Source organism: Lepisosteus platostomus, chromosome 19, assembly GCF_059453375.1.
Source record: "Lepisosteus platostomus isolate fLepPlt1 chromosome 19, fLepPlt1.hap1, whole genome shotgun sequence".
Lineage (NCBI taxonomy): Eukaryota > Metazoa > Chordata > Actinopteri > Semionotiformes > Lepisosteidae > Lepisosteus > Lepisosteus platostomus.
Genome location: NC_142629.1, coordinates 7,264,350 through 7,288,776, shown reverse-complemented (window position 1 = coordinate 7,288,776; position 24,427 = coordinate 7,264,350). Strand labels below are relative to the sequence as shown.

The window sequence follows — 24,427 nt, the reverse complement described above, 5'->3', positions numbered from 1 at the left end:
TGAAATGAGTTCTGGAGGTCTCAGAGCAATTTCTCCAGGTCTCACAGCAATTTCACATAGAGCGAATGTTAGGAAAGTAGCATGACCGGTGCTGCAGACTTTCGCTGGCTGCAGAGCTGACACACCAGAGGAGAGAGAGGCATAGTTGCAGAGGGCGATGTGACCACCAGTGTGCTTGAAATCTAATCTAACACTTAGAATCAATGTAAGTCTCCTTCGCCACCGATAAGTTTAATATAGTCAAAAACAATTCTACTGACCAACGCATGTGGTGCATTACTCAGTGTTCAATATAAGATATACAATTCAACATTATTACTTGAAAAACACTGCTTTATTTTCCGTTTAAATCCATCGCTGTGTTGAATTTTTAAGGAACCTCCTCGACTGATCTTTAGTAGACCATGAAATCTTAGCTAAGTCTGTTAGATCAGATCTTTGCTCTATTTCTAATAACAGAATCTCCTTTTTCAGTGTGATTCCTGATTGTAAATTTCAGGGAGGACATTGCGCACAGTGTGCTTTTTCCTGTACAGCACCTTGAAAAAGTATTCACAGCTTCCACATTTGTTGCTTTAAAGCTTTGCAGTACCACTCTATCTTACAACCTTATCTACACATCGAATGCAAAAGAAAACAAAATAAATAGCTAATTAATGTAAAAGAATAATCAAAAAGTCACGATTGCTTACAAATGCAAGCCTTTTGCTGTGACAAACTAAATTAAACTAATTTAGGTGTGCGGAATTACCTTAATGAGCCACGCAATTAGTGGACTGACCTCTGTCTGCAATATTAGTGGTTCTCATGATTTCAGAATAAAAGTACCTGCCTGTGTGAGGTTCCTTTGGTCAGGTAGGAAATTTCAAGCAAAGACTCAGCTGTGAAGAGTTTCAAAGAAAGTCAGGGATAAAGGCACAGAAAGGCATGGATCAGGAGAAGGGTATCAAAAGTCTCTGTATAGCCCTGTGAGCACAGTCTACTGAGTCATCAAGAGCTGGAAGTTCTATACCACCCAGACACTGCCTAGATCAGCCTGACCGTACAAGCTGAGCAGCCAGCAAGGAGGAATCTGGTACGAGATGCCACCAAGAAGCCAGTGACAGGTTTGAAAGGGCTACAATGGCTGTGATGGGAGAAAATGTCCTGCAGTCAGCAATATCCAGGACATTTCACAAAACTAGCCTATAGGCGGGATGGCCAGAAGGAAACCATTTCTTAAAACAAGCCATCACACAGCTTACAATACAGCAAATACGTGATTCTAGAGGAGGTCAGATAAGACCAAAGTTAAGCCTTTTGGTCTCAATAGCCCAAATGGTACTTTGGCAACAGATCCAGTCGACCTCATCCCCATCACAGTCAATCCTGATGACTGCGGCATCATACTCTGCTACTGCTCAAGAAACATAGGCAGAGCAAAATACAGGCGAACGCTAAAGGAAAATCTGATTTAGTCTTCTAAAGATTCTTCTAAAGGGGCAAAAATTCACCTTTTCGCAGGACAGGGCCAAAGCTACACTGGAGCGGCTTAAGAATAGGAAAGTGAGGCTCATTCTTGAGATTCTGACTTCGATCCTGTTGAGAATCTGTGGAAAGACTTGAGGACAGCTGTCCATAAGCAACCTGAGAGGGCTCAAGCAAATCTGCCGGGAAGAATAGACAAAAACTGCACCAAGCCAGGGTGGAAGGTTGGTAGAGACTCGCTTTAAAAAACTTCCAGCTGCAATTATGGGATTTCCACTATAAAAAGAGTTCACAGAACTGCATAAAGTTCTAAATATTTATGCAGTCCACATGTTTCATTTTTTATTTTTAGTTTTTGCTGAGATTTATTGTAACAGATTTTACCCAAATAAGTCTTTATTTTGAGGAGCCATGTTCTGAAATGTTCTAAAATATTAACTTGCAAAAATGTGTACGCAATTTGTAAAATCACAAAATGGGACATCATAGGAAGGGTCTGAATATGTTTACAAGGCATTGGAGATGCAGTGTTGAGTGGGGAGCTGCATTCCATCAACATGCAGGATCTTGTGATCCAGTGACGGTTACAAAACTTTGAATTATAGTTACATGTACTTCTCAAAACGTTATCTGTATCATTCTGTGTCCTTTTAATTAAATTTTAAATTATGTTGGAACAACATCATAACAGAGATATTTAAAGACAAGAATTAGAGATTAATATAATGATATCCAAATTCATGATCAGAGATCCAGTAGGTGCTCATTTTTTGAAAGCTGAACATAATGGTGTTTTGGGGAAAAAAATACTTATTGAGAGTGTACTAATCTGGAACTCTAGTCAGGATTGAGCAAAAGAATATTGATACTCTGATACTTAGAAGAAAGGCTTTTGGGATCTTTTGTAAATGTTATTACTTTAGAGGTCTTAAGGAAGATTTTACAGAAGAAATTGAACCCTTTTTTAAATGTTTGTTATGTAATGTTTATGTATTTGTAACTTTATTATTAAAATTAAGATTATTTTTTTACTTAATATAATTACAGCACAGGGTTAATAAATGCTGCTTATATAGACTGATTATGTCATGGGAAGTTAAAGCATTAGAAATAACATTGAACTTTATTGCAGTCTAGTGTCTTAACGGATCTATGTCCTTATATGTCCAATATTTTTACTTTCGCCTGTACTCAGTCAAGTCCTTTCATAACTGAAAACAAAGGCTATCTGTACCTTTCTGACGTGATCGAAAAATTGATTACTACTTTTACGTGTTTGATTTCAGAATAGAAAGGCTGGGGGATAAGTTCATATGAATGTGCAGGTTTAATGTTATGAAGGTAGCATGGATCTTACTGCTGTCTCTTCCTGGCTCCAGTGCATGCATACTCAGCAGAGAGAAGAGTGGTACTTATGGAGTGTGATGTGAATATTACCTGTCTGAAGTCTAAGTAGATTTAAAGCACTGTTTTCTCAAGCACAAGCAAAACTCTGCTGTCCAACAGCTGGTTAAGTGTTTGTGTTACAGCCCTGGGAAGTGATTATGCTTCCAAAGGATAAGATATTAAAGTACTGTTAATGCTGGGGAAATGTCTGCTGTTCCTGTGTGTTTATTTTAACAAGCAACAGAGCACTATGTAAGATAGTGTCCCTGGTCTTACTAATGAAATAAAAATTCTGGACCGAATTCGCCAACTCTTTACTTGATGTTCAAATATTTGTTATAATATAGACCAGTAGTGACTCCTGCCTGCCTCTTTTGGCGTTACAGTCCATCTCTGTTTTTTCCTTGTCTGTATCCATGGGTCATAGCAGTCTAGCTGTCAGTGAAATATATCTTTTATAGCAGATAGGCTTAATTTGTTCTTAAGATAGAGTTGGAGATAGGCCGAGAACGTCTCCTGCCTTCAGGATTAGCTTGACAATGAGGCAGGAATCTGTCAATGGCTTCTCTGTGTCTTGCAATCAGAGCAATTCATCCTTGTCCATCTACCAGCCTGATTCCAGGTGCTAATGGGTTTGGGTGCAGTGAGGTAGACACTACCAGTTCAAAATTGGTATTTCAGCATTTTAGAAAAGCAGCAGTTCTTCAAAATGTTTTGAGCAGTGTAGGTTTAAATATGCTTTCCTAATGATTTTTAATGATGAATTTAATACCTGAATTAAACCTAAGCTAAGAATAAATCCTCTAATATGGCAGCAGTTTTGCTGCTTTTCAAAGAAAGGATAACAAATTACTTAACGCCTCAGCAATTAAAGAGAATCTACAGAATTTGCAAGTTGTTCGTTTTTAATTACGTTCTGAAATATAAGCTGTTGAAATGGAATTATTCTGGCATTGCCCAGATTATAGCTCACCATGAAACCTTCTTTAAAGACTTCACCCTGCCTTTTTTTATCTTGGTCCCTGTGTTACATGTAACGTTAGCCCTGCATGAGTCAAACTCATGACAAAAGGTCTTTTCTAACACTGTATGAGGTTTACCTTACTCAGGAGGTCTGAATGTAACATTGTTTGGTTTGTTATGTATTACGTGTCATGAATTAAACATCATTTTTCATTTGGATGCTAAAAAAATGTTGGTGGTTTAAGCCTGAAATCGTCTGTGGGTTTAGACTTCAAAATAGTGCCTTTAGAAATCGGCAGTGTCCCTGAGTACTGTGTAGGCCTGAGGTAAAACGAAGCAGCCTCTCTTTCAAGATCTCCTGGTCTCAAAACAACCTCTAACTGATCTCTGCAACATTTCCCATTTCCTTCCGCAACAGGCGATAGCTTTGTAACATGCTGTTTATAGCTAGCCTTTAGCAGAGTGTGTGCGATTCCTTTCGCTCTGTTTTTTTTTTCCACTTCATCTCTCGTTTAGTGTGCGAGCTAAGAGAGTTCGCTCCGCACGCGGCGAACTGGAGATTGAAAGTAGCCGTGCAGGTTGTGACATGAGGGGGAAAAAAAACGCCTAAATACTCCTCCTTATTGCTCTTCTTTGGCGCTGAGGTGTTGAAGATGCCGAGAGAGGTTCTCTCTGACTTGCTCTTGCCTGCTTTCCTCCCTCTGCCTCCCGGGGTTTATTAAGCCAGGCCTTGTGTGTGCTTTGCTGGCTCTCCTGCTTGGTGTGCAAACCGACTTATTTTCGCTCTGACTTCACTGGAAGAGGTAGACCAAAGCACAGCTCGCACACGGCACTGCCCAGTCTCGTGGGCAGAAGCAGGCAGCAATTAAACATTCCACTGGCCTTTCAGTTCAGAATGGGCCACTGTTCTTAGACTGGGCTGCCAGCCCTTCTCACTGTTATTTGTTATTTATGACCCTGGTCAGTAATGTCTGAGGCAAGGCCTGGTTGCAAGCCATTGCCTAATCGCTACCATTAATGTGTGATTAACTTGTTTATTTATAGTCCACCTTTATTTCGTATTTAGGTTGACTGACTTATTGAACTTGACTGTCGTGACTCTCTTTCAAGACAGAACTGGCTTAGAAAACCATAAAAAACTCAAACAATCATTGAGGCATTACACAGGAATTCATTGCATTTCAGTTTATTAAATGAGTCAGACTGTCCAGTCCTCCAAGTATCGGAGAGTTTAGCCATTCCAGTTACAAAGGGACTGTAGTACTTTGTTTCTGTGTAGATACAGAAACTTAATTATACACTGAATTTCTAAAGGTAAAGCTCAATTCCATGCCTTTTTTCTTAAATATATCGTTTACCTCAGAGGGAATCTATCACACCCAACTTTGGCAATTAATCCTGCTTCTGTAGTTTCTTGCGTGAAATGGAGCACGAAGATGCCTTGCTTCCATTAGGTTTGGTATGAAAAAGAAACATTACCCCATTCCCATTCATGTACTGTATAAATGGAACAAGTTCCTTCAGCTTGCTCTTCGTTCCTCTATTGGCTGCTGTGGGCGTGGCGTGGCCGTACATGTCAGCATGTTGTAACGGTCAAAGTGGAGCTAACGTCTGTAGATCAGCCGAGGCGGCGCAAATCTTTGAAATGAGTCGCCATGTTTGCCACGTCCTTTTTTTTTACATTGTGAAACGCACTTGGAAATCCAAGCAGAAACTGTTGACTTCAATCTTTCTCTGTGCATGCCGCCCATTGACAAAAGGTCAGGTTATATTTAAATCCGAGCAAAAGCAGCTTCACATCCAATAAGTAGTTACATTAACTTCCAGTGATTTTATTCAGTGTGCACAGCACACTGGATGTTTTGGGGAAAAAAAAAAAAGTGAAACTCTTGATTCCCATCATCAGATGTGATGAGCCGTGGTGCCAGTTTCTGTGCGAACAGCTTGTAGTGGATCAGTATATCTCATTAAGGCCGACTAAAGTGTCTCCACTCGTCCTGACTGCCTATCATTTAGCACAGTGACAAACTGTCCATTCTACTGTTCCATCTGTCTTTGTTTTTTTTTCCTTTTTCTTTTTCTTTTTTTAATCCTTAGCTCCTACTTCAAATACTTCAAACATATCGGCATCCGACTCAGATCCTGAGAGGCCTGGCAGACCCCTCTTGAAAGAACTTAAAATTCGTCTCTGCTCTTATCTTTTGGTGAAAATGCATACTGTGCTATGGGGGCCACGGTATTATGTGTCTCATTGACATGAGATCACCACTAGTAGACCTAGAACTTGATTGAGTTTTGAAGTCTCCTGTGTTTTGTGTGAAAGTCCGATGTGCAAAAACACTGGTTACTCCCCCCCAGACTCAGCCTTCTTCTTTTGGGGTTTCCAACTCAGATCTCACAATTCACCTTCCCAGTGCTTCTCGCAGACAGTTCTGGCTGCTCTGATCTCGCCTACCGAATGTGTAATTGGCGATCATGTCTTTGTGTGTCGCCGCACAGTGACCACCCTGGGAGAATTAGGGCGTGCCGGCAGGCTGCCTCCCGCTGAGCCATGCATCTTTCAATAACGTCTCCAGATCTGCAGCCACACTCAGGAGGGTCAGTGCCCGTTGGTGAGGAGGCCCCCTCCCTGACGTCACTGCGGGCCTGTGCCCGTGTTGTCAAAGGGCTTGCCCTTCCTCTGTGAGACAAGAGAGGCCTGACCGACTAAACTCAAGTCCGCCCTGGGCAGTGCTGATCCAAGCGTGTGTTGTTGTGCTTGGGAAATGCAAGCCACGGTCTGTTAGCAGCTGTTGGAACCCGGGCCTTAGCTCACAATGTCAGGGTCACAACACTCAACCCAGAGGAAGCACCTTTACCACTTGAGCTACTTTGGATTCCCCACAGAATCCACTTTTAACTGGGGCCAAGAATATTGTGTATTGCTGAGCTACTGATCCCAGATGGTTGATTTCCAGTTGCTTTTCTCTGGTTCTTTACTCATTAAAGAGCACCTTGAACCTGGAACTTGCATAGACTTGCACTTCACTTAGTAAGGATGCCAGTTGTATACTCTGTAGCCAAGGTGCTGTTGTTGTCGTTATTCACTAATCTCCATGACAAAGGCCCATGCGTGATTGTTGCTGTGCTCCTTACCTCAGATGTTAATTTTCTTTCTGTTCATCTTGTACAGCAGAGTCCTACATGGCACCCACCACTACCAAGTGAATTTTAATTCTCTGGTACCATCAATGATCTTAATGTTTACATTATGTATGAACTTGACAGTATGTTACGCGTTCCGTGGGGTCCCAAAATGGAAATTACGTCCGCTTTTGTATTTCTCGTTATTGTCTCTTAACTGCTCATCGAACCAGTCAGTTGTGCCCATGACTAACTGACTGGTAGTGGCAGAAATGTACACCCATCACTCCAGCCCTGTTTGGAGCTGTGTTGCTTTGTTAAGGGAACAATTTGCCTAAGAAACACTTCACTCTGACATTTGAGACAATTATTTGTTTATTTTTGCATTGCCTTGTGCTTAGGTTAATACTTAAGGAAATAAAACTTTGTGCGCTTGTGCCTGGTGGGTGTGTTGTTACTCATTAAGTATTCAGTGAAACAATAACAGTGTAGCTCAAGTGCAGGTCTGTTGCTGCACATACTGTACATGTTTCCTGCTTCAAACACTGGTTTTACATGATCTCAGATTCCCTCCACTCGGTCTCTTCATCACTGTTTGAACGTTGATGTTGTGGTGTTTACGTTCCAGAAAGCAAATCATGTCTAGATGTTGAAATATTTTTAAAAAAATATTGTAACCAGTCCTGAATGGGTCTCAGAGAGCAGCGGTTGGATTTCATATCATGTTATGAACACGTACAAGAACAGCAGTCAGTCTGGCACTTTGAGTGGCTACGAAGCAGAAATAATAACTCTGTTAGGTTTAGTCCAAATATTATGAAAGTGACTCAGTCGAAAACTTGGAATCAACACGATGCTGAATAGAGGCAGTGTGGCCTTCGTGTTTTTTTTGCTGTCTCAAGATCATCCGTCTTTAGAACTGATGCATCCTTCCCTTAATTCTCTCTCACCTGCATTTTATCCTTTTTTAAAATGTTCATTCTTTTCCTCACTCTTACTTGCCCTTAATCTCTCTTCTCCCCCTCCTCCTGGTGCCTGTCAGCTATACAGGAGATGACAAGACAGGAGCCATCAGGCAAATAATCCCCTCTTTGTTCTGCTAGGGAGCGTCACAGCTAACTAACTCATCAACAGCACAGGGACGAGATGGGCGTAGCGGAGCAGAACACTGCAGCAAATGGTGTGGTATTTTCCTCCCAGCTCCTGTGGCACCCTTGCTCTGGTGTAAACGTGCGGCACAAATTCTTTTCAGAAAGAAATGAGGGAGCAGGGGGAGGTGGGAGCAGTGGGAGGGGGAAGGATGATGGTGATAGCACAACGCCTCTTTTTCTCTCGTATTTAATGGGTCGTTGGGCGGCAGGGTATCAAGCAGGAGCATAGCTGCCTCACGGGTTCAAGTCCAGGCCAGGGCAGCTCTTAGGGGCAGGTTTGCATGTTCTCCCTGTGTTCGTGTAGGATTTCTTAGGGTGCTCTAGTCCAGTCATTTCCTTTAAACATGCAGGTTAGGTTAATTGGTGTCTCTTAATTGTTCCTGCGCTCACTTACTGTATGCATGCAATCTCCTGCCTGACACCCTTCCCAGGAATAAGCATCTTTTTGATAATAGGTGGATAATTGGTGGCCAATTTACAGCAACCAGTTCTGAATGCATCAAGCAATATGAACCAAAATCTTAATGTCGTTCTGCTGCGTTTTCTTCCCCCATTCGAAAAGAATTTCCTTTTTTGGCTATAATTTGCGGCCAGGAGCTCCAGTTTCAAATTTAAACTCAACTGTTTCAGCTGCTTGTTCATCATTTGTTTAAAGAAAAAAGTTTGCTAACCTGTGATAACTTGGTTTGAGAGGCTGCGCTGCCTTAACGGAACAGAAGAGCTTCTCTTCAGAGTTTAGGGCGTCCTGTCTCAGTGCACGGTTCCATGGTGGTCATGACAAAGTACAGCACTTGGTCTGTTTCTGCTAGTCTGAAGTCTCTTTATGTTGCACGTATCTGTAGGACAGTTACTCAAGGGTAGTCAGTATCAGGATTTTGTGGGGCCTCAGTCATCTGTGATGCTTTTTGTTTTGACATTTTGAGCCCAACTGCACTTGGATTGCTTAACCTAAAAAGGAGTCATTAGATCCCTCATAATAAAAGTCCGTCACACAGCTAACAGAGCAAGGCTTTGTGAGATATGTGTACAGCTGTTATTTTGAGAGCTTTCGAATGGGGAGCTTTGTCAGCTTGCGATCTGCAAAGAAACAAGTAGAGGTTAATTCAGCGTGGAGTTAACCTCGACTTGTTCTTCTCCAGCTGTCATTTTATTTTTCTGTTTGTTTGTTGCCAAGCAAAGCAGCGAAATGTGTTTATGCTGCAGAGTGCAGCGTATCGAACTGTTTAGATTGCTGCAGGCCAAGGCATCTCCTTGTAATGACTGGAGCTGACCACCAAGATCGGCATCTGAATGAGAATGTGCAGCAGAGAGGTTGGTCAGACTCATGGTATCAGTGGGCTGAGAGATCCCGACTTAAATATACAATATATAATAGCTAAGACATCTGGTAACATGACCCTACAGAGAGACTCCATCAATATTGTGGTCAGCAGGACTTAAGTGCCTTCCTCAGTCAAACAATTCTGATCCTGGCAATTACCATTGTTAAGCATGAATTGCAACATTTTAAAGCTAGGATTTTAAAATGTGCTGCATTTAGCACTGGTGAGATTGATTTTTCTTTTATTTTCGTTGATGGATCACTGTCCAGTGAGACTCAGTTTCCACACAGTTAGGCCGCCATTAATCTGCCTACCAACCCATATACCCATCATCAGCCTCATGTCTTCCAAAATAATGCAGTGTTTTCAGAATAATTGTGTTTCCGATTTTTGGCATTGTTCCTCATTGCCAGATACCTTAAAGCCAGGGCAATTTGTTATTAATGTTAGTTTCATTAACAGAAACTACCCTAAAGGCAGTTGGTAGTTGTCTAATGAGGAACTGGGAAAGGATAGCCCAATAGGCAACTACAGAGCTTGATATATGCCATTTGTTTTTCTTAGAATAGATCCCGATCATATACTAGAGCCTGTTAGGGAAATAAAAATGTACAGGGATTCCATCTAATGAGTTCAGACTGACTACAATATTCTCTGTGATTTTTAATGTATCTAATTATTTTTGTGGACCTTGTGAATAAGCAAAACCTTTTTAGTGTATGTAATGACTTTATGCTGTTATGATTTCTAAATTAAGGTTCTGTAGTTAAGTGATCCTTAATATGAATCACATATTTTCCATTTGTGTTGGGTTCTGATGAGGTGCTCCATTTTAAGTAGAGCATCTACAGTACACTGCAGTCTACATAGCATAGATAAAGTAACACACAAAACACAAACTGAGAAAGTTTCAATATGTCTTTTAACACTTTCAAAAACATGTCAGGTGATAAAAATTGTCCCTCTTCAGATGTGTTGGTCAGACCCTATAAAAAAATACCAGAAAAGCATGTAAGAAAGAAGTAAGGAAAATTATCATCATAAGGGTCTTATGAATATGTAACAAGTATGTGAACAAATATCTCTACATGTACCAATTGTTGTGCTTTTATTTCTGACCGATGTGGTTTATTCGTGTTAATTAAAAGTTAACCAGTAAAAAACCACTGACCCCTAAAACTTGGTTCCCTAGTATCAATTTTTAATTAAAATGCACACAGTTTGTGGTTGCTTTAAGTCCTGCATGCCTGGTTTCAGAGAGGGATAAGGGCATTAAAGCTGTAACAACCCATCCGTCATCCACTTTGAATTGAAACCACCTGCCCAGGTGTGGAGAACACAGAAAGGCCTTTATACTCCTCACACCGACTGTGATCAAAGGGTTTGCTCTCCTCTACCACATGAGTCACTGCATCCTTGGTTAACGCTTTCAACATGCAGATCCGCCAGCGCAAGGCCACTCTTTCTTCCTGGATATAAAGAGGACGTTAGAGAGGCTAGTCACTTTTACAGGGCCGTGCTCGGTCGGTCTGTGAATGTTTGCCATCACCATCTAATTATTTTACTCCTCTTGGGTTTTTAGGGACAGGCACCCTCTTCAATTCCAGGGCTGGAGACTTAAGCTTTGGATTCCTAAATTGGTTAATTAGTACCTTGATTGGTTAATTACTAGACCACCTTAAGTACGACTTTTTAGAATGGATGAATATTCAGTAAACGAAAATGAGGTAGCATTGAAAAGCAGTTATAGTAGTTTAACAAGCAATATTAATTAGTGAATAGCCATGTTTCGGATAATTGGATACATTATTTTATATAATGTGTGTCTGTCTAGGCTACATAATGTATCTGTTTATCCTTCAACTATTTTTCTTGTTCCAATAAAGTAGGGATAATGCCTGAATTTTCTTTCATTCTGATTTCATAATATGTAATCCATCGAACTACATGTGTATTACTTTCTGAAGTGGGCTTTAAGCCTTTTAAGACACTATCCATGCTTACTCAGGTGAAATATTCATTCTATATTTCTCAGCTTGGCACTTGTTGGTTTCTTTTGGCATGAAAGTATGATGACACAGAGGTCATCGTAGCTGTCTGTCAGAAAATGAGCTGCGCATTTTTTGTAAAGTTTTGCACTGTGTTTATAGGGGTGTTTGCTCTCCATGAAAATATGAAGAAATGTTTTTGATCAGGAAGTAGAGCTAAACCTGTATATATTTCCAAGATTATAATTTAACCTCAAGCGCCAGTTAGAAATAAGATGTTAAAATATTTTGGTCCCTTTCAAGTCAAAAGGAACAGACATTACGGTAGCCAGTTTCTGTAAATATTTATCTTGTGAAGAACAGATTCTGGTACCCAAATGCCTTAAAGGGCTAGTACTAAACACAGTAATGACCAAATATCTCTTCTGTGCACTAATACCATGCTTTGTTGTTTTAATCCCCAATTTAAAAATGTAGCTATGTTTTTACTGCTCTTTCATTGTTGTTTTGTTATTGACATGAAAGTGACAAGTTTGCAGATAAATGGACTGGCTGTTTTCATGCTCTTTGTTCAACATGCAACATTATTTACCTGGCTGTGTAGTACTCGAATTTCAGCTTTTAGTGTTTACAGGGTCAATTACTTGATGCGCACCAGCCACACCTGCCTTCTAAATGTGTGCATGATAGTTCACAGGAAGTCACAGAAATTAAAAGACTAAAGAACAAAATGAAATCAGTTCACTTTTTTAGATATATATATGTTACATTGACTGCTGTTAGCTGGCACAGTGACAACAGCCACTTCTAAATCCATCTCGGTTTGGATAGAATGCTTTCCTTCTGTCCTCACAGTTTCCAGGCCTTGGTGTGTTACTTCTCTTCACTGAAAGATGACTTGACCTGATTAGTATTTAGTTTATCTTTACCTGGTTTGAATGGATGGGAATCACAAGCTAAATATAGAGTGGCCAAAGGCAGTTTTGGATTAGATCTAACCAGTACTTTTCTTGACTGTCCATTAATTCCTTAACTGATCCTGTGGCTGAAGAGCACTTCAGTAATGAAAGAACTGGAACTAAGGCTCCAAAAGGAATGAAATGAAAGCACCACAACTACCTACCCTTGGCAGAGAGGTGGGTGATGTACCGTACAGGGAGAGATCCAGAAACCCTAAGGTGTTATATGAGGACCCTCTCAGTCTTATTTGTGCTCATATCCTTGTTTCAAAACCTCACTTTCTTCTTCGTTCCTCTGCCAATGCCCAGCTTTCTTGCGGAACGTCCTGCTCTGAATGTGGTCATCTACCCTCTGCTGCACGAGGGCCTGGCTCATATCATCAGAGACGTGCCTGTGGTCCACCTGGATGAGATCACCCTCTTCAAGAGCCGCGTGGCCGAGGATCCTCCCCATCTGTGGTGGTAAGATGTTAGGAACCGCAAAACCATTCTGGAAACGAGACGTGCTGTAAACACCCTTCAGAAGCAGAATCCAGTCGAGGTTTCATTTCCTGTGGAAGTGGACTCTGTGCCCGTGATGCTCTCAACCCAAGAAAGAGTCCCAGCATCTTACTCTATGTGCTTCACCTGGAGTTGGAAGCTTTTACTTTTTCAAAAAAAAAAGTATTTCTCTTTAGATGTCTGTCTTTAAAGTTTCAAAGCAAACTGTAATGCCTTTATATTCTTGTCTCTGTTGTTGTCACATCATTTACTGTACTTCAGATCCTGAATCACACTTAAATGACCCACTTCCAGAAGTGTTTGCCCCTGTTGTATTTCTTGTTGTCTAAATAGAGCTCTCCTGCTGGTGCGAAATTTGCAGTGCCAGGCAGGTCTCTGTAGAGGTGGATTATTACTGTCTGATTACTTTTCAGCCTGCACTGCTGACACCACTCTAGTCTGGCTCCCCTGTGACAGATGTGAACACGTGGCAAAGTGCATAGCCTTTATTAACACCGCTGTCTGGTAGGGTTGGAAGGTTGCGGTGCTGTGAATGGAACTGATTGCTAATTTTGTATTGATCGCCAGTAATTTGTTAACAGTGCCATCTGAAACGTGACGGGGAGCGGAGAGGGGGAGACGAAAAGCAATATGAGTTCTGTGTTCTCGTCTCGTCCTTTCTCTCAGCTGGCACACTTTTACAATCACCAGGGAAGAGGGGCTGGAAGTTTAAAATGTTCTTTTTCAAGGCTGTAATAGCCACTGATCAAACCATTGCAATCACTGTGCCATTCTGAACACTTTTCATTTTTGGGGGGATTTCCTGCCAGTTATCTTCACCTCATGCAGGCCTTTGGATGTTCATCACTTTATTTGTTGTTGTAATAAGCCACAAGTACTGTGCTGTTGTTTGCCGTGTCAGATACGTCTTCGATTTGTATCTAATCCATTCCAGGCCATTCGCAGCTAGAAATTCATGCTTTTTGGGGGGGCATTAAAGCTAGTTCTCACTGCACCAATGACTTACATGAGTTTCTGGAGGGCTGCAGGGCTCTTAGTACACCCCTGTCCTCATTGCTTTAAACAATCTAATTATTTTATTAATTAGAAACAAATCACACTTCTGTTCATGCATGAAAAAGCTGAACTGTTTCTCGAACAAAGTGAGGCTTTTGAACAACAAGTTATACTGTAGTTTAATTTAATTGATAGACCTGCTGGTGGAATGAGATATTAGCATCTATAGTGCGACTGAGTGTGTCATGCAGTGGGCAAGTTTTTTCTTTATACCCTTTGCTTAAATGCATGGAAGTAAACCTGCATACCTCTTTTCCAGTGTGAGCTTGTGGGAGTTGCTTTCTGAAGGCTTAGAACAAGAGCTAAAAGAGCATAATCTTATGTAACATTGTGCCCACTGTGTAGCCTTTTGATTAAGTGGTCCAGTGATTGTTTATAATTGCTGTTTGAAGTACCTTCTTCTTCATTTGTACTGTATTTCAATGTACGTGTATTGTGTGTTTATAAATGTGCACACATTGTGCCAGACAGCCTACAAGGACATCCTGGGAGGTGAAATGACAATATGCTTCTAAATTTGCTGTGAATTCACATTTTGACTGTTACATCTGTTGAACATACTGCTTCCGTGTAATCTAAGAACTTTAAGTCAAAGTGCCAAAATACAGTGTTTCACACACCACGAAACGTTTTGTGCACTGCAGCTAAAGTGTTGCAATCATATAGGAATGGCTTGTATAGCAGTTGTATGGGAAATGGTCTTTATTGTTTACAGCTTTATGTATTGTTTAGATCTCCCAAATTTTAGAACTCTGTATTTCAGCATGAAAGTGTTTGGATATAAGGTTTGTGCTATTTTCTTTCTCGGTGCACTTGGAAAAAATTTCATTTTGAATTTGTGTTCTCCTGTTAATGGCGTGGAGTTTAGTTTCTAAACATATTATTTGAATGTACAGATGCTACACTGTAAAACATTTGCCAAAATAGTATATTAAAATGACTTGCGGTTTTGATTTGTGCGTTTGGTTTTTTTTAGACAGTCTCATTACTGAAGCACTGCTGTCTAGTGACATTGATAAATCCAACACTTCAAACGGACACTATAGTGCAGTTAGTTTAATAGACAAATAGTGTGGAAGGGTGTGTTCGTTAAGCCAAAATGTCCATTAAATCATGAGTGACGTTTTTTTCCAGCCCGAAAACACTATTATATGAGTAAAATATATGTACTACACAATATATATTATATACATACCTCCTGGATCCTTTGATGTATTTTTAAATAATTGCAGTCAACACAGTCAATAAAAAATTGTTCCTGTGCCCTTTTCATCATAAATATACAATAAACTTTATAAAATATTTAAAAACTACTCGATAAACTTGACCATTGACCTCACCCTATACGGCACTTTTGATATTCCTGAATTTGAAACCTGTGTAGTATTTAATTTTACCTTGTTGTGTTAATTGTGCATTTCCCCATTATGGTGGGAAAGGTCCAGTATTTCTGAAAAAAATCCCTTTTAGCAGATTTTGTCAGTGAAATGTCCTATAAAGAAAGTTTACTGAATTGCTGCAGTGTTGAAATATTCTTTCACTGCAGTCACAAAAATTAGAGGTTCACTTCTCTGTGAAAGATGATAGATGGAGATAGGTGTAAGTGACTGACATACTTATTTGAGAAAAATATCTGGAGACTTTGCATACAGTACATGCACTATTGTTTTAAAAACGTTTTCCTGATATTAAAAAATATCAAAGCCAGTTGGTTTTCATGCATAAATGCAACCTAATAACATTCTAGCTGTTTGTTTACAGCTGACATTTAATCCTGATAGATTCTCTATTTTGCAGTTCGAAAAAGTAGCCTTTTCTCTTTATGGATGTGTAAAGTGGAACATCTGATAAACATGAGTCATTTAGGGTTGATTAGTAAATGTGATGGATGAGCTACTATAACACTTCACATCGGCTGTTTATGTTTAGTTGATCTTTTGTGAGATCGAGTTTTGAAAATGCGAATCAATGTGAATTAAAGATTGTTAAATGCCAGGCTTGTTTTTTCACACCCAAACAAATCTGTATTAGTGACAACGTTGTTACATTTGTAGAAATCTAAGACTTTCGATCAGTGAATAACAAATGGCCTAAAACACTTCAAGACTTGTAATGCAGTCTGAATGCTAGTTAATGGGCAGTAATGGTAAAGGTGTACCTAAAGTTGAGGGTTATAGGCTTTGGGAAGATTTTTGTAGATGTGGTTCTGTGAGTGCTCTCCACAGCCTGTGTAAACACACAATACTGAGCAGACTTGCACTGATACAGAAAAGAGCATCATTTCTAAACCAACAGGAGGATAGCAGAAGAAAGTGAAGTTAGATTTTTAGTATCTGATTTTGGTCCTTGTGGAAAGAATGAGCACCAGCACAGAAAAAGAATTTAGAATAGTAAAATGCTGCTGGAAGCACCTTTTGTAATAGGAGTGCTTTCTTTTTTCAAAGGGAGCACAACTGCTGCAATTCTGATACAGCTTAATGCTGGTAACATTAACAAGAGCTGAAGAGCAATTCCCTGCTGACAAACCACAACACCGACCACTACCTGACTTCTAGGGCAAAACTGTTCTCAGAAGTATTTCGTCATCTACTATTTAAGTCTACAAAAAACAGTTAACAGCAAAGCACAGAACGTGGTCTGTGCTTTATCATTTATCAGCTTTTGTACGCTGAATAGGAAACCTCAACAGGGGAATTAAGTGGTCTTTTTGTGTCCTTGCCTACCCTAAAAGGAAATCTGAAAACAATCCAAAGCAGTTGCACCAGTTTTTCTGGGCACAGCTCCCTTGTCATCTCATGATTTAAGGCTGTTTACACAAAGTTACCTTGACAGGATCTTCCCTGCGTGTCATTTGCATTTTCATTACGGAGATTTTAACTGGCCCAGAAGCAGATCTGTTCATTTTCCATGCAGGACATTGACATATTGAGAGTGAAAGCCCGGAGAATAGCTGTATGATGAATTCAAGAGTTCATTTCTTCTTTGCTGAAACGGTCTCTTCTGGGAGATTGTGAGGAAGTGTGGAGTGACAAGGATCAGTCATGTGACTCATCACAGTGGTTACCATTACATGCTAGGGTGTTCTAGGAGCAAAAAAACACTATAACACCAGTGGAAACCAGTGTAATTCATCCAAAGTCTGCTTTAGCAGCATGCTGAATACAGAATGTAATTGTTAAAATTCAAGGTTCATATCTTAATTCGTGATTTCTGAAATTGAGCTTCACAGCCAGGTTCAGTGAGACTTATAAATACCCACTTGTTGGCTTACCTGACCACTGTTCCTCAGTTCAAATCCAAAATATAGATAGATACTTTATTGACCCCGTGCGGGAAATTGCAGTGCAACAGCAGCTTAACACAGACAACACAGCAACAGTGTAACGAATGATAAAATAATAATAATACAATACATACAATACAATCAGTACAGTGAGAAGAAGAGTGAGAAGAGTTACTCACAGTCCAGAACACACAAAGAACAAACCAGAACAGAACAGTACACAAAAAGTTGTATTGCACAATATAAATAGAAATATAAATGTATTGCACAAGTCCCTGGCATGTATTGCACAAAAACGGTTGTAAACGGGAAAAAGAAAAAGAACAGATGTAGCAGTTTACTGTTCAGTCCAGAAACAGGTCACTGTCAATGTTGCTTCTGCCCAGACACAAGTGGATGCGTTGTACAGTCTTATGGCAGAAGGCAAGAATGACCTCCTGTAGCGCTTCCTGTCGCACCGTGGATGGATCAGTCTATTGCTGAACGTGCTTTCATTTCTACAAGCCTGTCATAGAGGGGATGGGAGACGTTGTCCATGATGGCCTCTAGTTTGGACACCATTCTCCTCTCGGCCACTACCTCCAGGGGGTCCAGGCCAGACCCAATGACAGAGCTTGCTGTTCTGATGAGCTTGTTCAGCCTGTTCCCCTGCTCTAATCCCAGAGCCCCAGCATACCACCGCGTAGAAAATGGCGCTTGGCACAACCGACTGATAGAACATATGTAGTATCTTACTACACACATTGAAGGACCTGAGCCTCCTCAAGAAGTAAAGTCGGCTCTGACCCTTCTTGTAAATGGCCTCGATGTTCTTAGACCATTCCAGGCTCTCTTTTCAGCATGGAATAAACTTGTTTCAGCATGGAATTGACTTGTTCCTTTGCAGTCTACACATACTGACGCAGCTACAGTACCTACCTGAAATACAGTATGTGTAGGAGCAAGTCAATTCCATACTGAAAAGAGATAAAAAGAAACAATGTTTCAGCTGTGGAGCCTTCATACCCGAAGAAGGCTCCACAGCTGAAATGTAATGTTTCTTTCATCTCTTTTCAGCATGGAATAAACCTTTACTTATTCCTCCACAATATGCAATACCCTCCTAAATGATTTTGTACTGTGTATTGTATAGAAGAATGACTGCTTATGTCTTTTATGGCAGAGAGGAGTTTTCAGCCAGTAATTGAGGAAAGTCATGGGTACTCTCAGAGGGAAAAAGGTTTTAATGGGCAGGAATGATGGGTAAAACTTCAGCCGAAGTCCAATATTGTTTAGAATCAACACTCTTGCATAGTAGACATGTTCTGATAATGCATAATCTGGACCTCTATTTTGTGCTTTAATAAAACAGGGTGATCTACTTCACTGAAATTACTTGAAATGGTTTACTCCGAAATAGAGAAAATGGGAACACTCTCCATTCCATGCACAATACAATGGAAATCTTATTTTAAATAGACTAAACTAATAGATTTTCTCTCTAAGAGGCAAATCCCTCTCAGTGTTGAGTTCCCTTTTTATTGCTGAATAGCAGCAATGAGAATCAGTGACAGCTGTGATTCAGGACCTGGTACCTAATGCATCTGAACTATACACTGTGGTGCAGGATCGTGAAGCAACAGGCTAAATCATTCTCATTTGACAAAGGGGGAGAATAAGGGGGGAAAAACACCTTTAACACAACACTGCATGTGGAGATTTTCACAGACTGCTCTCCTAATGGGGTTGAGACAGTAATTTTTCCAGGTTTGGATGGAGAGCTCTGGAAGTTAATGTCAAGGGCTTTAGCCCACAAAGCTAACAGCCTGAGCTTTGATCAGTAATGTTGTCTTTTACAGAAAATAAATGGAGTTTTCTATTGAAAGTGTGCCTGACATGGAGAGAAATACATGCTCATGACATTACTGGTTAGTGCAAAGAAGCTTTAAAATCCCTAGTGCTGAATTTCTTTCTCAGCTGCACCAATCAGTTTGATAAAGCCAAAGAAAGACCTGTTTTTCTGCAGCTGTGTGGTGCATAAAACTGTGCTGTATCCTGTTCCAAAGCTCCACCAAGCTGCAAACATGGCTAGTTAATTGCTCACGTGAGAATCATTTAAAATGTGTAGCGGCGAGGCTTAATAATAAGAAAGAATTAAGTGTTCTGAGCCTTCCCAAAAGAGGCCCCATCTCACCCTCCATCTCTGTGGTGCAGCCACAGAGAAAGAATTCATGCAAGCTGATTTAAGATGTTTTCTTGTGATAAGAAACCAGCTCCCAAAGGGGGATGCACTTAGCTAAGCCTGGCTATCATGATCAATGGTCACCCATTGGCGCCTATCTGTCTAGGGAGTGCCAGTTGGACATCTGGACTGCATTACTAAGTGTCAGGACTAAGTGACTCATATCTCACCCTGATCAACCAATCAGGGACTGGTAGGGCCGAGTAACCCACGTGGGACTCTGATGCCCATGGAACTTTCAGCCAATCAATGAGCTGAAGTTCCTCCAGGTAAAAACAGGCAACACAGAGAGCCTGAGAGATTCAGAAAGGGAGATTCAGACAAGATTCAGAAGGAGAATCCCAAGGGCAGGACATTCTCGCAGCGCGCCTCCTGACCATCCTGAGACTCAGCCCGGACAACCACGGAACGGCCAGTGTGTCCGAGTGCCAGAACTTTCCTTTGTTCTAAGAGTCTAGAGTGGAGGTTGCCAGAGAGTAACCAGCAGCAGGCCTCGTGAACAGGTCGGAACTGTGGACAGCTGAATCACTATTCAGAACAATCTCTTCATCAGGAACGAACCGGTCCTCTTCCTGACTTGCTGGGACCCACAGTCATCTTTTCTCCTGTGCACAAACTTTGCTAGTTAAAGCCAACACTAACTAGCCGGTCAGTGAGCATCTGCAGCGCACCGTCGCAAGCCGCACAGCACAGCCTGGCACGGAGCCAGAGAGCGCGGATTGGACAGCAACAAGCCTGCAACTGTTTCTTTGTGCCCGCAGGAGATCTGAATCCCCAGAGATTGGATGAGTATTCAACTTCAATGCATTACAGCTCGAGAATTCAATTGTTATCCCAACCAGTTGATATCAATTTAATTCCTAAGAGTTATGTACTTGTTTGAGTATCTAATGTAGAAGTTGTAACCAAGTTCACTTTACGAAACGGTCTTAATGAATGATATACTGAACGTATGTCCTCTTGATGTGTAACTCTTTGTAACTGACCGAATATACCTTTTGTATTCTGATAACCCTCTCGATAAGATCTGTTAGGTTTATATGCATATTCTATGTATTAATAAATGTATCCTCGTGTATTAGTACCTGTGGGTGTGCGTTGTTTGAGTTATATCGCATGGTTGGATTCTAAAGCCACCAAAAGAATCAACTTTGTGATTTACTGCTACAATTAATAATTGTCTCAGTAAATGCCCAAACCCTACAGAACTGGTGCCTTCAGAGAGCCACTATGATTACATATTTGGCGTCCCTGAAACGGCTATGAATCACTACATTTATTTGGCGTCCCTGGGTGGGCGTGGCAAGACTGAAATGAGTCAACCAAGCGGAATAATTCAATATAAAACGCCGCGGGTTTCATACACGACAATACAGTGTGCTGAAAGCCGAAAGGAAAAAAGTTCCCCTTGCTCTTTAAGCAGTGCTTGATTGTTTTGTGATCTTTTGCAATCTACCGGGTTGATTGCATACTTGATCTTGTGGTTTTCTGTGGTAAAACTGTGATTTCGTACTTAAAAGTAATACTCTTTAAGTTTAACGATGGTTGCTAAAAGGTCTGAGTTCGAGTCGCTATTAAGCACTCTCTCTAGCAGCGACAGGTCTGACCACGATCTCTTCCATATCTCCGTCAGCGGAGAAGCTAGAAGGATAAATCTCCATTCTCTGAGAGAGCTAGCGAAGGACATAGAGAGATTTGACCCGGCAGTGTCAGAGAATAATATCGAGAGTTATATTCAGGACCTCAGGTATAACCTGCAGTACCTGCCAAACGCCACAGAACAGGAGAAAGTGTTTCTGGTCAGGAAAACTACCAGCAGAGCTGTACATGAGTGGATGGCTAGGCAGATGAAAGAAGTCTGTAATGACTTTGAGCAGCTTTGTCAAGCACTTATCGAAGAATACAGTGCGTTTATTGACCCGACTGCTGCGATAGCCGCCGCTCTTAACATTAAGCACGAGAGAGCAGAGTCCCCTCGCGAATATTACGAGAGACTTAGACGAACTTATTTTGCAGGGCGAAATGATGAGGGTTGCGAAGAGAACACACATTTCAAGGGTTTATTCATTGCGAATCTCCACCCGTCAGTCAGAAAGATGATCTTAATGCATACAGATGCACAGACCATGAAAATGACTGATATTAAGAGATTCGTGCAGAAAGCCTGGGAGTATGATGTCCAAAGTCGCTCTGAGCAAAAAGTTGCTAAAGCGACTGCGTTCGCCGTCAGAGCCAGGAGGGTTAATTCCCCCCTGCTCGAAGGAGCACAGGCTCCTGAGCTGGCTAAGCCCCGTTCCAAAGCACTCACACAGGACCGCACCCAGCGTCCTAAGTGCCATGAGAACACCGGGGGAGGGAAAGGGCTAGAAAAGGCTGAACAAAAGGATTCAGTAGCCGCCCGCCTGGCCAGGCTGGAACAAGCTTTATTAGGACAGGGACAACCGCTCCCCAAGGCTGCCGGAAGCGTGAATGAGCTGATACTCTCCACTGGAGGAGGCGGAGACCCGCCCCCTCTCCCTCCCTCAGTCTATCTGATTGAGCGGAAGGGTTCCTGCCTGGATAAGGTCAGCCACTCCCAAGTGAGTGCTGACTCCACCCCTGAAGTCACAGAGCAGGCAGTAAAACAGAGAGGAAAAGCAGGAAGCTTTTACCTCAAGGCTGCCATGGGAGATGTCTTACCCAGTGAGACACTGATTGACACTGAGGTTGAAAGGTGTTTGATGTCACACGGCAAGCTCAAACGGGTAGAAAAAGAAAAGGGCATGCGACTCAGAGAGGAACCTTTGGTGGATCACCAGAAAGGCAAAGTGTGGAAACAGGTCAAGGCTCCTAAGTCTTCTGTACAGAAGGAAAGGGGGGCCAAGAGGCAGACTGTGCTCACACAGTGCCCACCGAACACAGAAGCCCATGCGGAGATTCCTTCTGTTCCCTCTGGACAAGAAATAAAAATATTTTCTTGTTCCCCGAATATACAGGGAAGTCGTGTCCCGGCCGAGGTCTCAACAGCCTCCCTGCCACAGGAGCGGTGCTCCAAGCAGCCGCCTGATCCACCAGGTAAAGCACACACCTTTTACATCCCTAAAGAGGAGCAGATCTCCCCACCTGGCGATGAAAAGGAGCTTTCCCTGTACACCCTGGCACCCAAGAGGGGTCAGGACCACCACCCTGCAGTGGTGGAAGGGATCCAGATGGCAGGAGAGCAGGTTGGTGATGTAGCCCTCACCCTTAGCCCTGAGAGGTCCTCTATTAGTGAGGATCTGCTTGAGCAGCTGTCACAGGGCCACCGCCAGGTGCCCCTGGTGCAACATTCACAGGTTAGACAGGAGGTCCAGCTGGACGCTGAGACTACTGCGCTGTGGACACACCTGATCCCAGATGCTGATTCCCTCTGCTTTGACCCAGGGAACCTGCAGTCAGGTAACATTATTTCTCACGACTACCAGGTAGTGAGTGAGACTGACCTGATTGTTCCTGCCTCAACGGCAGGGTTTCCAACACACCCAGTCCCCCAGAAGGGACAGGGAATGAAAGCCGAGCCGGTTTTCTTACAGCCACCAGCTCAGTCTGTCAGTCTGAGTCTGACCAACAGTGGTTCAGCCAGACTGGAGCTGGATGGTCAAGTCACCCGCCTGCCAGTGCAGGACATCGCAAAGAGAGGTGTCAGAATCCCCGCCTGCACTGACATGGGCCTGGTGAGTGATAGTAAGTTCAAAGACAGTGAACTAGCTATCCCAGTGCTGGGGCAGCTCCCTGAACCCCTAGCGAGGGAAGGGGGGAGCGAGCAGGTGTCCTACACCTACCCCCAGCAAACGATTGGAAACATGCCGATAGAGGGATTCCTCAATCAGGAAGTGTGCAGGGTGGACCTGAACAGTGAGAATAGGATAACAATCCCAGATCACTCAGGTGCTCCAGATGACCACTCAGCCGAGGGTCAGGCATGCTCCACCACTGCACCACCCCCTGCAGGGTTCCTAGAGCACAGGCATGAACAAATCGAAAAAGCAAATGCCCTGGAAAAGGAGGAGCAGCATCAGCAGCTGCGTCAGATCTCCCCAGATTTCCAGGATGTTGGTGCCCAAGATGCCACATGGCATACTGAGAAAGACACCATGAACACGCTGCACCAGCTTAGAAAGGCAACAGTCACTCAGAAGGAGATGACTGGGATCAGCCACCCGAAAAGACTTTTGGGAGGACTGATTGCTGCCGCCACTGTTGCACGTTTGCTTTTTCTGGTAGGTTTGTGTGCTACTGGCACTCTCACCCTGACTGCCCCAAGAAGGCAGGTGTCAGAGAGGCCAGAGGGTAGTGACAGACTGTATCGACAGCAGCAAAAGTTGGAAAGCTTAGGGAAAACCCTACAGGCAACTTCCTATGCAACAGGGTTAAACCTTATTCCCCAAACAGTGGACATGATTGTTGGTGTTATACAGTGGGTTTATGCTTGTGTGCAACAGGCCAGAATGTTGACACAAGACCTGTTAAGGGAGTTTAGTGCCACTGTGGCCAGTCTAGCCATGGCACAATTCCCAACCCACTTGATTCCACTCTTCTCAGTAGAGGAGTATGTGACATTAACCCCATCGCTCATAGCTCACCCAGAAGGCAATCCAAGATTGAATTCGGTTCCAAGTCTTGAGATGGGTATGGCTACCAAAGCTATCCATTGGCTGTGTCTAAACGATTCACCAATGAAGGGTGTAAAGCTACTAACGAGCAGAGGGAGGTTAATGGACCCCATGAAGAGCAGGTGGGAAGTAAATGGCTGGTCAACACACCACATTTAACTGACACTATGACTTGTGACGGGCATGATACAGCTACCGCAATGCAGCTACCTAATCAAACAGTTTTCCTGTAAGTTCCCGAGGAGGCCATAGTACAGCATGGTAACTTAACACTGTACGGTCTGGAACCAGACGATATAAGACCAAACTTGAGGTCTTGGATGCTTTCAGGTGCCACACTATTGAATTGGATAGAAATCCAAGAAACAGTAAGCCC

The 24,427-nt window shown here is 42.2% G+C and overlaps 1 protein-coding gene across 1 annotated transcript in view; it reads left to right on the top strand.

Annotated features, from left to right (window-relative positions):
- Positions 1–14,869, top strand: part of fbxl18 (F-box and leucine-rich repeat protein 18) — a 28,094-nt gene extending 13,225 nt beyond the window's left edge. The window contains exon 5 of the mRNA XM_088612922.1: positions 12,669–14,869. Within this exon, the coding sequence (XP_088469048.1) occupies positions 12,669–12,825 (157 nt within the window). The 3' untranslated portion in view covers positions 12,826–14,869. The remainder of the gene's footprint in view (positions 1–12,668) is intronic.
- The last annotated feature ends 9,558 nt before the right edge of the window (positions 14,870–24,427 follow it).